The sequence below is a fragment of the Heterocephalus glaber genome, unplaced genomic scaffold (genome assembly GCF_053883595.1).
Source record: "Heterocephalus glaber isolate CG9 unplaced genomic scaffold, H.glaber_assembly_v1.0 deba00000331, whole genome shotgun sequence".
Classification (NCBI taxonomy): domain Eukaryota; kingdom Metazoa; phylum Chordata; class Mammalia; order Rodentia; family Bathyergidae; genus Heterocephalus; species Heterocephalus glaber.
Genome location: NW_028258142.1, coordinates 35,613,400 through 35,631,566, shown reverse-complemented (window position 1 = coordinate 35,631,566; position 18,167 = coordinate 35,613,400). Strand labels below are relative to the sequence as shown.

General features: G+C 39.6%; 1 protein-coding gene across 3 annotated transcripts in view; it reads right to left on the bottom strand.

Annotated features, from left to right (window-relative positions):
• The window catches only part of Epg5 (ectopic P-granules 5 autophagy tethering factor), a 109,096-nt gene extending 94,278 nt beyond the window's left edge, over window positions 1-14,818 (bottom strand). For all 3 annotated transcript variants that reach the window (XM_004855081.3, XM_013075928.3, XM_013075929.3), the window contains exon 1: window positions 14,633-14,818. In XM_004855081.3, coding sequence (XP_004855138.1) covers window positions 14,633-14,695 — 63 coding nt within the window. In that variant the 5' untranslated portion in view covers window positions 14,696-14,818. The remainder of the gene's footprint in view (window positions 1-14,632) is intronic.
• Between the last annotated feature and the right edge of the window lie 3,349 nt (window positions 14,819-18,167).

Sequence of the window (18,167 nt, the reverse complement as noted above, 5' to 3'; positions counted from 1 at the left end):
CAGCAGTGGAGCAGGGTTCCTCTTTCCCCACAGCCCTGCCAGCATTTGTTATTGGTTGATTTCATAATACCAGCCATTCTTTCTGGGGTGAGGTGGAATTTCCCAGCTGCCTTTTTTGAGAAATACACAAGCTGATCCTTAAATTCATGTGGGAATGTAAGGAACCTAAAATAGACATAGACATAGACACACACATACACACACACACACACACACACACACACACACACACACAAAGACCACCTTTAAAAAAAAAATGTTGGTTTTATACATAAGGGAGGGGGGGAATGGGGAAAAAAGAGAAGAAGCAAGATATATCATGTACTGGTACAAATTCCCTATGATGCATGTCATCATTATGTATATTTAAAATCTGCCAATAAATGTTTGGCTAAAATAAATGTTGGAAAACTCACACTGGCATTTCAAAACCTATGTCATACAAAAACTATAGTAATGAAGGCAGTACATTGCTAGTATATGAATACCCAGATCAATGAAAGAACTGAGATTCCAAAAATAAAACCATGTATTTATTTATGGTCAACTAATTTTAACAAGAATGTCAAGCTAATTCAACAGGAAAAAAGTCTTTTTAACAAATGGTGCTGGATATCCTCATTGCAGAAGAATGAAATTGGACTCATATATAAAAATTAAGTAAAAAAAATGATCAAAAACCAGGGCCCAAGGTTGAAGAACAGTGCATGCCTAGCCTATACAAAGCCCTGGGTTTGATCCCTAACCCTGCAAAAGAAAAAAAGAAAAGAAAATCATAGACCTTATGTGAGAGCTAAAACTCTAAAGCTCTTGGCCAGGCATGGTGCTGCACATCTATAAATCCAGCACTGGAGGCTAACTCAGGAGAACTGCTGAGTTTGAGGTCAGCCTGGGCTACATAGTGATTTCAAGGCCACTCTGAACTACACAGGGAGACCCAGTCTCAAAAAACAAAAACAAACAAACAAAAACTTTAAAATTCTTAGAAGGAAAGAGGAATAAGCACTGATTGATGATCTTAGGTAGGCAAAGCCTGCTTAGACATGGCACCAAAAGCACAGGCAACAAAAGAAAAATTTTGATTATATCAAAATCAAAAACTGTTTTTGCTACAAGTGAAACCATCAAGAAAGAGAACAGAAAAAAATCAGTCTCCTGGCTGGCTTAGCAAAAAAGAAAGAAAGAAAAGAAAAGATAGCCTCACAGAATGGAAGAAAATAGTTGTAAATCAATTATAAGGTACTTATATTCTGAATACACAAAGAACTTGCTTAACCTAGCAATAAGATACAAAACTCAAGGTGCTGGGGATTTAAGCTCAGTGGTTTCGCCGTGTGAGACTGCATGATTCCAAAATCAATTATTCCCCTAGCCTCTATCGTACTTGTAAATTAATGGTTAAAATCTGCCTGTTAGTTCTGGGATAATAGAATCTGTAACGAAACAGAGTTCCTAAGTAAAATTGCTCAACCCCTTGTTCGTCCGGAGAACGAATGTTCCTGGGCCCACTACCTGTAGAACAATCCATCAATGTGTCTGCTGACCATCAGTACGTGACGGTCGTGACCATTAGTGTGTATGTCTGCTGACCATCAGTACGTGACAGTCGACCACTAACCTTTGTTCCTTTTTTCCGTAAATCTACATGTTAAACTCCCCCTCAACCCACTATGAAACAGCCTCGGACTCTGAGCCAGTTGCCTCCCTTAGCTACTTTGCTTTGGGAGTGCCGTCTGGCCAGACTAATAAAGGTCTGTTTTATTTTCCAACTTGTCCGGTGTGTTCCTTCCCGGGTGTTCATCGCTGCAGGCAGCTCCTCGGAGCGTTTGGTAAGGCCCTCGGTCTTACAGCCACCTGCTGTGCAAGTGCAAGGACCAGAGTTTGATCCCCGGTACCAAAAAAAAAAAAAAGATATAAAACTCAATTTTAAAACAGAAGATATATAAATGGCACGTGAAAGATGCTCAACATTATTAGCCAATAGAGAAATGCAAGTCAAAAACCACAATAAGCTATCATGACACATCCTCTAGTGTAACAGTTGTATAAAGTCAAATAATAAGTGTTGGCAAGGATGTAGAGAAATTAGAACCTGTGTTCGCTTTGGCAGAACATGTACTCCAACTGGAATATGGAGAGAAATGAAAATCCTCATATGTTGCTGGTGGAAATAAATGAACCAGGATGTAGTCACTATGAAGCACAGGATTGGGGGCTGCACAACTCTAACCCTACGGTCATAATAAAACCAACTGAATTATACATTCTAACTAGGTCAGGTGAATGGTGTGTGAATTAACCTCAATAAATCTGTTAAAAATAAAGATTAAGGGGCCGGGGATTTAGCTCAGTGGTTTCGCTGCCTGCTGCGCAAATGCAAGGACCCGAGTTTGATCCCTGATAGGTCTTCTACTACCTCAGCAGCTATTATGTATAGTAGCTGCCCTCTTCCTATGGTGCCTTGCCCCCTCCCCTGTGTGACGTCATGCCAAGATGGTTGCTCCCACCAAAGAACAAATCTTTCTTCCCAGCATGCCCCTGGTCCCACCTAGAGGGTAACCTAATACTCACTCACCTCCTACCACCTAGTAAGGTCACCAGCTCCTCCACTCCCTGATCACTACCTCACTCAACCCCGCCTCAGCCCCTACAAACCCCACCTCTGTCTCTACAAAAGACTCTCCCTGCCCCAGCCATGTTGCTTTTGTCTCTCCTTTGTTCAGAGACAGCCCGGCAGATCTATTCCCCTAATAAAGGCTTGTTGTGGCCTGGTCTGGTCTTGGTCTTTGACCCTTTTACCTGACAATCCCCAGTACCAAAAAAGATAAAATAAAATAAAATAAAAATAAAGATTAAAAGAATAAGTTCAGAAATGAATGAAAAGGAAATAAAGAGCAGAATATAGAATAAAAGAAGCTAGGTTTTTTTTAAATTTTCCTCTTAAACTACATTTGGGATGTTAAATGCTAACTAGGAGGAAGACAGAAGCAGGCTAAAAGCAATCATAAGATGGACCACATGATCTTGGCCTGGCAAACCCTATCTCCACTGATCCACAGGCCACCCCAAGACTTCTGCACACTGTCCTTTGGGCAGTTTTAATCTCCTTTTGTCCCTCCAACCATTTCATCCCAACCCTCTCTCCATTCCAGGACAGCCCTGGCAATTTCACATTCTTCCTCTCTCCCAACCACTACTCCCAACCCACACCATGCAGATCCACCTTCCCCAAAACAATCACAACCATAACAGCAACAGTTAAAATAGTCAGATAATCAATGAAGAAACTTCCTTTTTTTAAGCTTCCACCCTCCAGGAAGAACACACAGCCTTTGTTTAGGCTTTTATTTATCATGTGGATGGAACTCACTTATCTAGGTTTCAAAAGCAGAACCAAAGAAAACTCTCCACCCTTACCTGTGTCAGAGGAGTACCAGCTGGTAGTGGAATTTAAAATGAAGAAATTACTGAATTATCCAATAAATCTTTATACAAACTATGTGCTCCTGCACACTCAAAAATTTATCTTTACATGTTTCTCAGAAAACACAAGGGAAAAAAAAAAGAAAGCACAAGGAAGACCAATAAATTCAGAAGAAACTGAACTTTTATACCTGAGTGTAAATCTATCTTATACTTAAAATGTGAAATTCATTTCATGTAAATGTTATTTAATTTTTGTGGTGCTAAGGATTGAACATATGGCCTTGTGCATAACTAGGCAGATACTTCTACCACTGAGCTACATCCCCAGCCCAAAATGGTTTCATTTAAAACAGGCCTGGTGGTGTATCCCTGTAATCCCAGCTACTCAGAAGGCTAAGGCAGAAGGACTGAAAGTTTGAGGCCAGAATGGACAACTTAAACAAACCCTCTCCCAAAAAAATTTTTAAAAGTTTTTATGAAGGGCTGAGATTGTAGCTCCAGTGGCTAAGTGTGACCCTGAGTTCAATCCCCCTGTACTGAAGAAAAAAAAAATGCATTTCCCTAAAACAAACCAAAAGCCAGTTTTTGATTACTTTGCCTACTTTAGGTAAGTAGTGATAAAGATACATGAGGACAGTCTGTACACATAATAATCATTATAGATCATATAAAATTTAAACAACTCCACACATATCAACTCAATGTATTAGCAAGTCAAAATGCCTATAATATTAAGCAAAAGACATTTCTTACAATTAAAAATGGCTAAGAAGATCAAGAAAAAACTATAGTTCTTTATTTTTTAACCTCCTCACAAGTTGCACATAGGCAGAGAGACAATCTTAAAATCATTCAATGGGAGAAAGTACAATTGGGAAATTATACAGAAGTGAAAATCAATAATAAACACAGAAAAACATATTTAACTACACATTATGGGGGGAGCTAATGAAGAACATATAACAAACTATTACCAATAGCTATCTCCAGGAAATAGAATTTTGGGCATTTCATTTCTGGGATGTACATTTCTGATTGTGTGTTTGCATGCATGCGTGTGTGAGTATGCATGTGTGTGTGTATTGTTACATATATACCTTTTTGAGAAATGAGAAAAAAGCAGAGAAGTATGTCATCATAAAAAAGTTATTTTTATGTTCTGAAAAACAAGTGGGAAGTTTCTACTCATTAAGTAAAATTACGATTGTCCTTTCTTAAATGATGAAGTATTTCTTCACAAATAATGATGGTTCAATTCTCCCCTTTTATACAATACCTGTCATTAGATTTTTTTAAAAGGTCGGGTCTGTTTGTCATTATGTCTGTACCCGAGCAGGTAGCACAATGCCTGGCACAGAATGAGTTTCAGAAAGGGGTGAGGAGAATGCACCAGCACAACTATCTGATCAAAAACTCTGAAGAGAAATTTTCCCAGCTCTCTTTGGGATAAACAAGACTCAACACCAGTAGAAAAGCTTCAGGAGGACAAATGGCATTACACATTTTGCTATGAATACTAATTCTATTTTTCTTTGGCTACCATTTCTTTGGTGTTTCTCTCACCAGTCTTATTTCCTATATGAGCAGTATTTTGCTTGTTTGATCTCTCCTTCCTCCTTCCAACACTTTCTTTGCTTAGATTTTGGACACCATACTCTCAATGAAAGCTGTGATGACAAAAGGGTTAAAATTGTCAGCACCCAAATTTCTTGAGACAATACACTTCTGATCTGCACATACTGGACAATCATAAAACACTGCACTAATGAAGACTAAAAACAGCACAAGATAAAAGTAAATACAAAAATCCTTTCCTCCCTTGAGTTGATGTTATACCTTTCCCAAAAAGGTTAAAATACACAGATATACTTATATAAGACTTTTTTTGAGGCCTAAGCCAGAGGCCTTGACAATTTGCAACTCTGATGTACAAACTTTAGTTACAATACAGATGTTCCTAGAAGATTAACAAAAACACAAGATGCCCTGAAAAATGCCTTTATAAAATACAGTATCTACATTTGCCAACTCACACCCTTTCCCATGTCTTCATTCTCTTATAAAAACCCCAATCTCTCATCCTGACTTCAGAATTCCTCTCTTAGAAATTCCCCCACTGAGCCAGGAGTGGTGGCACAAGCCTTTAATTCCAGAACTTTGGAGGCTGAAGCAAAATCAGGCAAGTTCAAGGCCAGCCTGGACTACAACATATTGCGTTCAAGACCAGCCGGAACTGCATAGCAAAACACTGTCCCAAAAAAAACTAAATAAATGTTTGCTTCTCCTATATTCCCTGACTACTGGTAAATTCTTTTACCACCTACATCATCTTCTGTATGCCATCTGGCATGGCAAAGGGGACTGGGAACACAACCTACCTTCCTGCTCACTCTATTATACTCCTTTGCTTGTGAATGAATGTCTAACAAACTTTCATTTCAAAATTAACATATCCAAAACTGTGTTTCCCCCAAAACCTATCCTGATTTTCCAAAAAAAACCTGTTCTACCCACTGCCTTCCCCACCTTAGACTTCACTGATTGTTTGTTCTCTCCCTTGTCCAAATCTCAGCAAATCCTCTTCACTCACATTTCAAACACTTTTCTCCAACTCCACCCCTGAAACTCTGTTTGGAGCCAGCACCACCAATCTTGCCTGAATAATTCCAAGTCTCTTAGATGGTCTCCTTGCTTCCATCCCTGCCCTTTACAGTCTATTCTCAACAAAGCAAGCACATGATCACTTAGAGCATACATTAGGCCATGTCACTCTGCTCAAAACAAAGAGGTAAATGTGTATGACACATCTCAGTCCATCCTTAGCAATTACTAGATGCTCTTACTATTATTAAGTTGTTGCCATTCAGAATTTAATATTAACTATAAAAATACTTTCCATGACTACAAATTTCTCTACTTTTGCAAAGTTCCAATCTAGGAATCTACTGTTCCTAGCAGGGCATCATGGTGGTGCACACATGTAATCCCAACACTTAGAAGATTGAGGCAGGAGGACCACAAGTTCAAGGAGAGCCTGAGCTACACAGCAAATTCAAGGTCAACCTGACATACACAGTGAGACCTCCCCATTTCAAAAAAAAAAAAAGCTAGGCCAGGTATTTAGCCCAGACGCACAGCACCTGCCTCTGGCAACCATGAGGTCCTGAATTTGATCCCTGGTGCCAAAAAAAAAAAAAGATGTTCTTAACCCACTCTGCCAAGATCAATGAAATCAGGATCTTCAGAGCTGGGGAGTACTTTAGCAAAGAATGATACTAAAACAATGAACACATTATTAGGACTATTTCTCAAATATCAGGCAATGAGCACCAGACGCCTAATCATGCACAACCTAGCAACCTAAGATCACCTACCAGATGATTAACATTGAGTAATGTAGGCGAGCTGCTGGATAAAATCCACAAGCCACTCAACTGTCTAAAGACAATAGCACATGACACTAACCACTTCCTGAAGAGTGCCTTAGAACTACTTTATGGCTCTGTAAATGGTTGCCAAATTATATCACAAATAGCAAAGGTTTCATTAATGTGGGACTATGTAATCATGGCCAAACCATAGCCAGCATTAAGAAATCCATCTATTTACTCTAAAAGAATTAATTTTCTTAAATTGACAAGTATAAGGGCCTTGCTTGTTAGTTGGACTTCATTTTTTCATACTAGTCAAAAAATTTTTATTAGAGTATATTTTTAAGTGACAAAGCTTGGAAATATGCTTCAGTACTGGCGTTTAGTTCTTAATTCAAAAAACACTATCAACTTACTACAGGAGCTGGGAAGGGTACTGGAAACAAGACAGTCCCTCCCTCTGTGAGTTCACAATCTAAGGGAAAAAAGAAAAGTTGGCAAAGTAACTACAAGTGAGAAAAGGGACACAAGGGCGGGCACAGTGTTACTGGAGGAGGGAACAACACAAGGATGATAAGGAAAAGCTTCTAGAAGTAAGCACTGCTTAAACTAAGAAATAATAAATGAGCAGTCATTAGCTAGATGAAGAGGGGCTAGAAGAAGTGTTAGGGCAGAGGAAGCAGCATGTGCAAAGGCCCTGAAACAGAAAAGGACATATCAGTGATGGTGAACCTTATAGAGTTTTCAATAATACAAACAGCCCACTGCAGCATGTGTGCCATAGGTTTGCCACCACTAACATGTATGGGTAGAGTCAAAAGAGAGTGGTGATAGAACTAAACCAAGAAGGTCCTTAATTAACGCTTTGAACTCTACCCTTTGGAGAATGGGAAACCTCCAAATGGTTTTGGGGTATCAAGATCAGTTTTGGGTTTTTTGGGGGGTGTTTTTGTTTTTAGGGGGTCTTTTTCAGTTTTTTGAGACAGGGTCTCACTACGTAATTCAGGCTGGCCTTGGGTTCACTATATAGCCAAAGCTGGCCTTGGACTAACAGTGAGCCTCCTGCCTCACCCTCCCAAGTGCTAGAATCACAAGCATGTACTCCCACGTCTGGCCAGTTTTGTTTTTAAAAATTTCAATCCAGATTCAAGTTAGAGAATGGACAATAAGAAAGAATGTGAAGAGGCTAGCTTAGCAAAATCCCAAAGAATCCTTTCTGGAGGAAGGTCATGGAAGCTACAATGGACAAAAATGGACAGAATTAAGAGAATATTTAGGAAATAAAATTGGCAAGATTTACTGACTGTATTTGGAGAATGAGGAAAAACTGTGTGTCAAAGATTTATTTTTGACCAAAGGAATCTGAAGTAAAAGCCTCTTTGAAATTGTTAAGGAGAAAGAAAATGGGAGAGTGGTGATCAGTAGCAAATTTCAGCCTCTTCAAGATCCAGAATGCAACACTGGAAAACAACAACTTGTCAAAGGAAAAAGGAGAAGCAATCACCAGAAATTCAGAAGGAACTGACAGAAAAAATTAGAAGCTACAGAGAATTTGGAAAGGCAGTCCACAACTCAGAAAAAAGGAGGAAACAATTTGGACTCTCTCCCCAGCTCTTGCAGCCCATGGGGAGGAGAACTGGGCTCCCCAGCTCCCAGGACTGGGATATCCAGGGAGAAATGCCCGGGGAGTATATGGCCTTTGTGAACTGCAAAAACAGCATGGGGTTTTGCTCTGGGGGGAGCACTACCCACTAAGAAAAACCCACATCCCAACAGATTCACTACCAAATAATATGAGAACTTTAGAGAAGACCTAACACCAATAGGCCTCAAACTCTTTTTTTTTTTTTTGGTACTGGAGATCGAACTCAGGACCATGTGCTTGCAAGGCAGGCATCGCCACCACTGAGCTAAATCCCCAGCCCATCAAACTCGTTAATGAAACTGAAAAGGAAGCAGTACTCCTAAAGTCATTCCTAGAAACTAGCATTACACTGATTACAAAACCAGAAAAGGGGCCGGGGATTTAGCTCAGTGGTTTCGCCATGTGCTTTGGAAGCGCAAGGTCCCAAGTTTGATCCCTGGTACAAAAAAAAAAAAAATAGAAAAGGACCCAACAAAATAAAGAGAACTACAGTCCAATCTCTTTAACAAACAATGATGGAAAAATCCCCAATAAGATACTGGCAAACAGAATGCAACAAATCATTAAAAAGATCATACCTTATGATTAAGCAGGCTTCATTCCAGGGATACAGGAATGGTTCAACATATGCAAATCAACAAGTGTAATACACCAAACAAATGTAAGGAGAAAAATCACATGATCATCTCAATAGATGCAGAAAAAGCATTTGACAAAATCTAACCTCCATTCATAAAAACCTTGAAGAAAACAGATATAAAAGGACCTTATCTCAATCTGACAAAAGCCATTTATGATGAACCAACAGTCGACGTCATATTAAATGGGGAAAAGCTGAAAGCTTTCCTTCTAAAATCAATAACAAGACAAAGATGTCTGTTATTGACTACTGTTCAGTAAAGTTCTTGAAACATTAGGCAGAGCAATCAGACAAGAGAAAAAAATAAAAGGGATATGTGTAGGAAAGGAAGTCAAATTATACAGTATTTGCAGATGACATGATCCTCTACATAGAAAACAAAAAACTTCACCAAAAGATTCCTACAATAAACAAATTCAGTAACATAGAATACAAAGTCAACACACAAAAATCACTAGCATTCCTGTACTCCAATAATAAACTCACCAAGAAAGAAATTAGGGAAACAATACCTTTCACAATAGCATCAAAAACAATTAAACACCTAGGAATTAATCTAGCCAAGGAAGTGAAAGACCTCTACAACAGTACTCTGAAAAAGATTAAAGAAAACATCAGAAAATGGAAAGATACCCCCTATTCCTGAACAGACAGAACCAATAGTCAAATAGCCATACTTTCAAAACTAATATACAGATTTAACACACTCTCAATAAAAATACCAATAGCATTCTTCACACAACTAGAGAAAACAGTCCTAAAATTCATGTATGTAACCTGTAGAGACTTAGAATACCAAAAGCAATCTTAGGCAACAAGGCAAGGCAGGAAGAATCACAATTTCGGACTTCAAGTTATACTATAAAGCTATAGTGATAAAAACAGCAGGATCTTGTTGGAAAAAAAAAAAAGTGTACCAATGGAACAGAATAGAAGATACAGAAACAACTCCAAGCACATTTGCTTATCTCATCTTTTTTTTTTGTATATCTTTTTATTAGTACATTTTAGGTGTACAATATAATGACATTCATCATTGGAGATATGCACCTTTACATACTCTCTTGGTTCTTATTTTTTCCCCATTCCCCTGCCCTCCCTTCAACTCCTCCATCCCTATTTACAAAGACTTTGTTTCCTTTTTTTCATTTTCTCATATTCATTCCATTCCCTTCTTTCATTTCCCCTAATCCTCCCACTTCCCCTTGCCCTTTGCCCCTTTTCTTCCTATTTCTCATTATCTATTATACCTTTTAGTGCTTATTTACACTTTCAGTTTCTCATACTAAAGAAACTATTCGGTATTTACACATGTGTGTCCTATTTATTTCATTTATCGCTTACCTCATCTTTGACAAAGGGGCCCAGAACTTACACTGAAGGAAAAGATAACCTCTAATAAAATGGTGCTGAGAAAAGTAGCTTTCCACATGCAGATGACCAAACTAGATCCATATCTCTCACCACGATGGATCAAAGATTTAAATGTTAAAACAGAGGACCAGGGATGTAGCACAGCACCTGCCTGGCAAGTGTGAGGCCCTGAGTTCGCTTCCCAGTACCAAAAATAACATAACATACAATAGAAAAGAAATGCCTAATCTGCTGGAAGATAAAATAGGTAAAGAAGATATGGGCAAGGACTTTCTAGATAGAACCCCAGTTGTACAAGAGATACACAAGAACCAACAAATGGGATCATATGGAATTAAAAAGCTTCTGCACAGCAAAGGAAACTACCAAGAGAGTGAAGAGACAACCTACAGAATGGGAAAAAGTATTCTGCCTGCTACTCCTCAGACAGAGAACTAATATGTAGAGTATATAAAAAATTCAAAAAAGCAAGGACCCAAGTTCGATCCCCAGTATAAAAAAAAAAAAATTCAAAAAAGTCAGAACCTCCAAAATAAAAGATCCAATAAAAAAAATGGGCAATTGTGCAAGCGCAAGGACCCGAGTTCGATCCCCGCTACCAAAAAAAAAAAAAAAAAAATGGGCAACTAAAATGAAGACATGTCTCAAAAGAAGAAATTTAAATGGCCAATAAATACATGATAGAATGTTCAACCTCTCTGGCCATTAAACACAAATCTGCAAGATGTGGTGGCACACACCTGTGATTCCAGCACTGGGGAGGCTGAAGCAGGAGGCCTGCCATGAGTTTGAGCCCAGCCTGGACTACATAGTGAATTCAAGGACAGCCTGAACTACATAGCGAGACCCTGTCTCCAAAAAACAAAAAAAAAAAAAAAAAAGAAAAGAAAAGAAAAGAAAAGAAAAGAAAAAAAGAACACTGAGATTCCATCTTACTCCAGAAAGAATGGCTACCATCAAAAAATCAGGTAACAACAAATTGTGGTAAGGCTTCAGGGGAAAAAAGAATCCTTCCTTGTTGTTGGTGGGAATGTAAACTAGTACAACCACTATAGAAATCAGCATGGAATTTCTCAAAAAACTAAAAAAATAAATTCCATTCCACCCAGCTATTCTCCTTCTAGGTATACACCCAAAAGAGTTACAGTCATCATTACAGTGATACATGCATACCCATGTTTACCACAGCACAATTCAAAATAGCTACATCTTAGAAGTGGCCCATATGACCATCAACAGATGAAGGGATGAATGGATACAGACAATGTGCTGGGGTTTTGTTTGGGTTTGGTTTTTTGAGACAAGGTCTCATCATGTTAGTTAAGATTGGCCTTGAACTCCCAAGTGGCCCTTTAGCTCACAGGATCCTCCTACTTCCGCCTCCCAAGTAATGGGAAAACTGGCTTGTGCCACTGTGCCCGGCTGAAAATGTGGTATTTATATACAAGACAGTACTAATCTGCCATAAGGAAGGAAAAACTTGAGTCATTTGTAGGAAAATGGATGCACCTTGAGACTATAAGGTGAAGCAAAGACACAAGCTGATGGTTGCAGTTTCTCTTAAATGAGAAACACAAAATAGAAATAAAGAGTAAAATAAAAGATAGATAATAGGGGGGAAAAAAAGAGATGGAAGAAGGGGGAACTAGGGTAGGGGAAAAAAATGCAGCCAGGAGGGAAGGCAAGGGGACATAAAAAGAAATTAAGTTGTAGTAGGTATATATACCAGTTCCTCATGATGAATGTAATCATTAGGTACTACAAATGTCTATTAATAAAAATTTTAAAATTAAAATAAAAAATTTAACAGCTAAGAAAATAAATTGCTATATATTTGTATAGGAATGGTGCCTGAAATGTGTCAATAAAATAAGCAATTGGCTTTTCATTTAAAAGGCTAAGATTTTTAATTTAGAAATTCCCTGACACAAAATAACTTGAGGAAATCCCCTTTACTGTTTTTAAGCATTTATAAACATTCTATCTATAAGCAGATAGAAATATATGAAATAATTATAAAACTACTGGAGAGTCACGATTTCTGGCTTTAACCTGAGTTTTCTTCCTAACTACATGATTTTGGGCAATTATTTAACCTCTCTAAATTTTGCTTTCATCTTTTATTTGGGAAAATACTAGAGGTTAAGATTCTGTTCTCTACAGATAATGTATATGTACTATACACATACTTTTGCTCTGTGTTCAGTGATCTTATGTATGACTGGCCAGTGACTATTTTTTTCTTTGTCTGCTGCCTGGATAGTCCTTTACCAAGCCAAAACAAAACAAAATTATTTTTCTTAAAAAACATTTCTGGGGCCAGAGATTTAGCTCAGTGGTTTCACCGCCTGCTGTGCAAGCACAAGGACCTGAGTTTGATCCCTGGTACCAAAAAAAAAAAAAAAAAAATTCTGTCTGTAATCCCAGCATTTGGAGATTTACTACACCAAAGAGTAACACTTTGCAGACCTGAGTACACTGATGTGCTTAACTCCATATAGCTTTATAAAAAGTCATCACAGTGAAAAGGATCCACATAAATCACTACAGTTTATTAAATATGGTACCTATGCTCATACATTAAAACCTTGTTCCCATGAAAAAATCTGACTATGGCATCAAAAGCTTCCCTGGAACATCACCCACTTCTGAGAAAGGAAATTCACTCTACTTGTCATACCATCCTCACTGTTTCCATCATGTAAATTCTGTTCCAGGTAAAACCGTTTAAGGGTACAATTTAACCTGACCATTGTAGAAAATACACAGAACAAATTGAAAATCCAGACTCCATCTAAAAGCAAACCAATTTAAAACCACACTAATACTGCATGTAATCTAACCCCGGTAACGGGAAAAACTCAAATTATGTCCCTACTGTGAAAGTCCTGCCCTAAATTAACATCTAGACATTCATGCCCTATCGTAAACAACCAGGATAATAAGAAATAAACAGCAGCAGCACCAGTGTGGCCCTAAATTTTGAAAGTGAAGAAGACACTGACTTCTATTAGTTTGTTTTGTTAAACAAATTTCTATGTTCGTACTTTTTGCTTCTATTATCTTTATCCAGTTTTAGGATTAGCACAATGTTGAGTTCCTAAAATGAGGGGAGAAGTGTTCCTTCTTTTTTCTGCTTTGTTTGATATAATTTATCAGTTAAAATGTATATGAGCCTGCTGTTGTCATATAGGTAGGTTTTCAAGCTAGGAATATACTTTCTTTAATAGATGCTATTCAAATTTTATATTTCCTCCAGAGTTAGTTTCATTAATTTGTCTTCCAAGGTACTTCTTAGAAGTTGTCAAATTTATTTCAAAACACATTTTTGAAATATGCTTTCTATATCCTTTTAAATTCTGTAAAATCTGTGGTAATGTCTCCTAGATCTTGATATTATAATTTAAAAAATTTGTAATTGATATTGCATAACAGGAAGAAAAGGTCTAAAGGAGCAGGGGAAGTGGGAGGAGTAGGGGAAAGGAAAAAAGGGAAAAGAAAAAATATGAAAAAAGGAAAAAAATGGAATCAAAGTCTTTGCAAATAGGGAAGGGTGGATGGGGTGAAGGGAGGGCAAGGGAAGGGGGAAAAAAAAGAACCAAGATACTCATGTAATGGTACAAGATCCCAATGATGAATGTAACTGTATTTTACACCGAAAATGTACCAATAAACTTAATGGGGGGGGGGGGGGAGACACACATCACTACAGTCTACTTTATAGCTGTCGCTCTCCATAAAACTGCCAAAAAACAAAAAAACAAAAAACCTTCTTCGCAGAGAGAGGTCCCTTCCCTCTTTATGCATGGGAGAGACGGGAAATGTTTCCACGTTACAAAGGAGAAAAGAGGGAGTCAGAGATGGGACTAGGGAGAAAAAAAGGCATGAAACCAAACCTCGGTGAAGAAAGGCAAAAAAGGGAGCAAAAAAGAAGAGGCCAATGAGGTCAGAGCAAGCAGAAAATAAAGTGAGCTCCTGTAAAAGGGTGGCAGGCGGACGTGGAAGAGAAATGAGTGTAGGGCCGACGTGAATGGATGGCGGGATCAACTAATGGAAGCGGGGGCGGACGGTGCAGACTGGAGGAATGGGAGTAGAGCTATCTGGAGAGAGAGGAAAAAGAGATGGAAACGGAGCGCACCCAGGACAAGGCCTAGGTTGGGCGGTCAGGATCCTCACCTTGGGTTTAGTCCGGCTGGCCTTGGCCTTGGCCCGGCGCTGGGGCTTCACAGCCTCGGCCATAGACTCTGCCTCCGCACCGTCGACGTTTGTTTTGGTCTAAACCCTGCGCTTCACACAACCTTCTCAGTTCCTGCCTCCTGGAGGTCACATGAGCGAGTCTCCACCACTCACCGACAGAAGGCGGCAACAAGGAGCTTCTACGGGCCGCAATATGGGTCAAATCAGGCCGGAAAGCATTTGTACTGGCGGAGTACGGCCCCGCCCTGTCAAGGTCACGCCCCTTCCCGCCCAGGGCACACCCCCTTCCAGGTGAGGTGACCTCAACTCCGCTCCGCACACCGGTAGAATGAATCTTAGGCGAAAGGGGCGACTCTCCCTGCTAATTGATCCCCGGCGCCTGCCGGCTCTGCAGAGCTGCGCCCAATAGGGATCCCGCTCCAGAAGGCTTGACAATCTTATTTTCATCCTAAAATGATCAGATCCAGTCGTCTTAAATCTAGATCTTCACTGCGCTCAAGGAAAGAAACCTCGAAATCCTTCAGAAGTGCATTTCATTTTGTTCTGCTCTTTAGAATGATAAAGTATGGCATGGTGGCTCACGCCTATAACCCCAGCACTCTAGAGACTGAGGTAGTGGGATCGCGAGTTTGAGAGCAGCCTAGACTACCTTGTGATTCCCAGGCCAGTCCGCTGGACCCTGCCTCAAAAGAAGCGGGGTGGGTGATGTTACGCAAATTAAATTTTTTTTCGTTGGTTGGGGTTTTTGTGTTTTGTTTTGCTTTGTTGTGTTAGTCCTTTGAGACAAGGATCTCGCTGTGTTGCCTAGGCTGGCCTCGAACTCGTGATCCTGACTCTGACTCTCGAGTGCCAGGGTTGTAATGGCGAGCACTTCTATGTCTAGCTTTTGAAACTAAGAGAATCATTCTTGTTGTTTTTGTCATTTTTGTTTTTAGTTTTGTTTTCTTTTGTTTGTTTTTGGTACCTTAGATCGAACTCAGGTCCTCGCGCTTGCGCAGCAGGCGGTGAAACCACTGAGCTAAATCCCCGGCCCATTTTTGTTTTTAGTTTTGATAAATATGTACCAGATTTGCCTCCAATAGGCTGTAGTAGTTATCCTGGAACTTTCAGAATTTCATCTACTTTATAATCTCGTACTACGGCATTCCAGCATTGAATATGACCATGATGCATACATCAGCCAGCATCTCACACAGTGTTTGTCATCACAGGGATTCCAAGGAAGCTGCTCAATTCAGGGAGCAGCCCGGGGTTGTTTTCCTCTAAACCTTCCTTAACTCTCTTAGAAAATGCCATTCTACTGTCTCTTTTGCCACCTGGTGGCAATTCCCCAATTGTGAACCCTCTTTCAGCTGATTTCTGAGAAGTCATTCATTCTACAAATAGTGTAGTTCACTACTTCCTGTATGTCTCTCTATAGGAAGCATTATTTCATCATTCTTTATTACAAAATATATTTTGTAAAATTGAGAAGGAATCATGTTGCTTTTAAATTGTTTCTTGAAACAGCTTACAGAACAAGCAAGTACCAAACATGCAGACTCTCCTTAGATGGAGCCTCTTGCATTAACAGATTTTTGTACTCATAGGCAGCAAAACATAAGATTTGTCCTTTTTCTATTACTCTCCCTTTCATAATTGTCATTACTTTTTGTAAAAAGTAAAAAAGTTAAATGAGTTGTAGAAATAGTTATGTGTATCACCAAAGCACCAGACACTGCTAGTGGCCCACTCATACACTGGGACTGACATTTCTGAGTGTGCAACCCCATATTCCAAAAACCAGCATCTCCTTGTCACAGAGCTCCATTTCGCCACATGGATGGCAGGCTGGAGCAATCCTCTACCAGTGACACATGGAAGTTGGCTTATAAATACAACTATGGGTTGAATTGTGTCACCTCCCCAAATTGATATGATGAAGCCCAAATCTCTACAGTGTGCCCTTATTTGGACAGGGCATATTTACAAAGGTAATCAAGTTGAAATGAAGGATAGATCCTGATCCAACATGGCTGTTGTCCTTTAAAAGGGAGGGGAGACAATTTGGACTCAGGAACATGCATAAAAGGAAGGTGTTGGAGAAAAAATTAAAAAAATGGTCATCTATAATGCAAGGACCAAGGTTGAGAACAGATCTTTTCTGTATAGTCCTCAGAATGAAACACCCCTGTCTACACCTTGATATTGGATTTCTGAAACAATAATTTTCTGATGTTTAAACCACTGTTGTAGTCAGAGTTTACAAAGGACTAGATTTAATACAGGACACATAATTTATAGGATTATTTTATAATATTCACCCAAAAAGTCAAAGGCAGAGGAGGGCAAGAGATCTTTCCACATACTAGAGACCTGAAGAATACAACCCAGAGCCTGGATCCCATGGCAATGTCCCGCACAAGTCCAGCTAAAGACCAAGAGCCCAAGGCAATGTCCTCCATGAATCCAGCCAGAGGCCTAGAGGCCATGGCAATGTCCCATGGAAGTCCATATCAAGGATCTGCACCAGGAAGGCTCAAAGGCTAGTAGCGGACCCTAGAAAGCCTGCTCTGCCATTGTGAAAGATCTGTGCCACCAGGCTGAGGAATGTGCACTGGAGCCAGGAAGCGACACTTAAGGTGAAGATCAGAGCTCCCCTGATGAGAACAGCAGCTATTCCGTTACAGCAAGGACCTGAGCTCCAGCTCCAAAAAGAACAGCCAAGTTCACATCAGGAAAACCAGCCACAGCAACGTTCTCCAGGAAAATCAACTGCATAAGATCTTCCTTTCCAGTTCTCTTTTTTTTTTCTTAAATTCTTTTATTGGTACATTTTAGGTATACAATATGATTACATTTATCATTGGGTGCTTGTACCTGTACATGATGTATCTCTGTTCTTCCAGTTCTCTTTTAATGCCTTTGGCAACAATCCTCAGGTGAGTCTTCTGCACCCAGAACCATGCTGATTGAGTTCAGCTGGGCATTCCAAGTTACCCATTAGTTAATCCACCACAGCTATCTAGTTTATGGTACCTTGTTAGAGCCAGTCTAGCAAATTAATACAAACACCCAGTTCCCTCACCCCTTGGTTGGACAAATTCTGAGGCCTATGTTCTGTGTTGTTTCCCAGAGTCCTCCAGAGGAATTAAGTCCTAGTTTCCCTTTGCAGCAACCTATTTGGTAGTATACTCCTTCTTCACTCCCTTTTCTTCTTTTTCTCATTTCTCATTACATGACTGGTGTTTTCTGAGCTCATATCCTAAATAAATGACTTGACCTCAATCCTTGTCTGAGGCCTCCTTCTGGGAGACCTCAAACTAAGTTAGCTGGTATCACCAATGGTACTCTGGAGTATCAGGCTGGGATTCTCTGCAATTACTCCCTAACCACCCAGATGGTAAGGGTTTCACTGGGAGTGCAACAGTGATGATATCTGTGCTACAGCATCACAATGACTGAGGCCTCCCCTTTGAGACACTAGGATGGAATAGAGTTGAAAGGGCTTATGTAACATCACTAGCAAAGATAC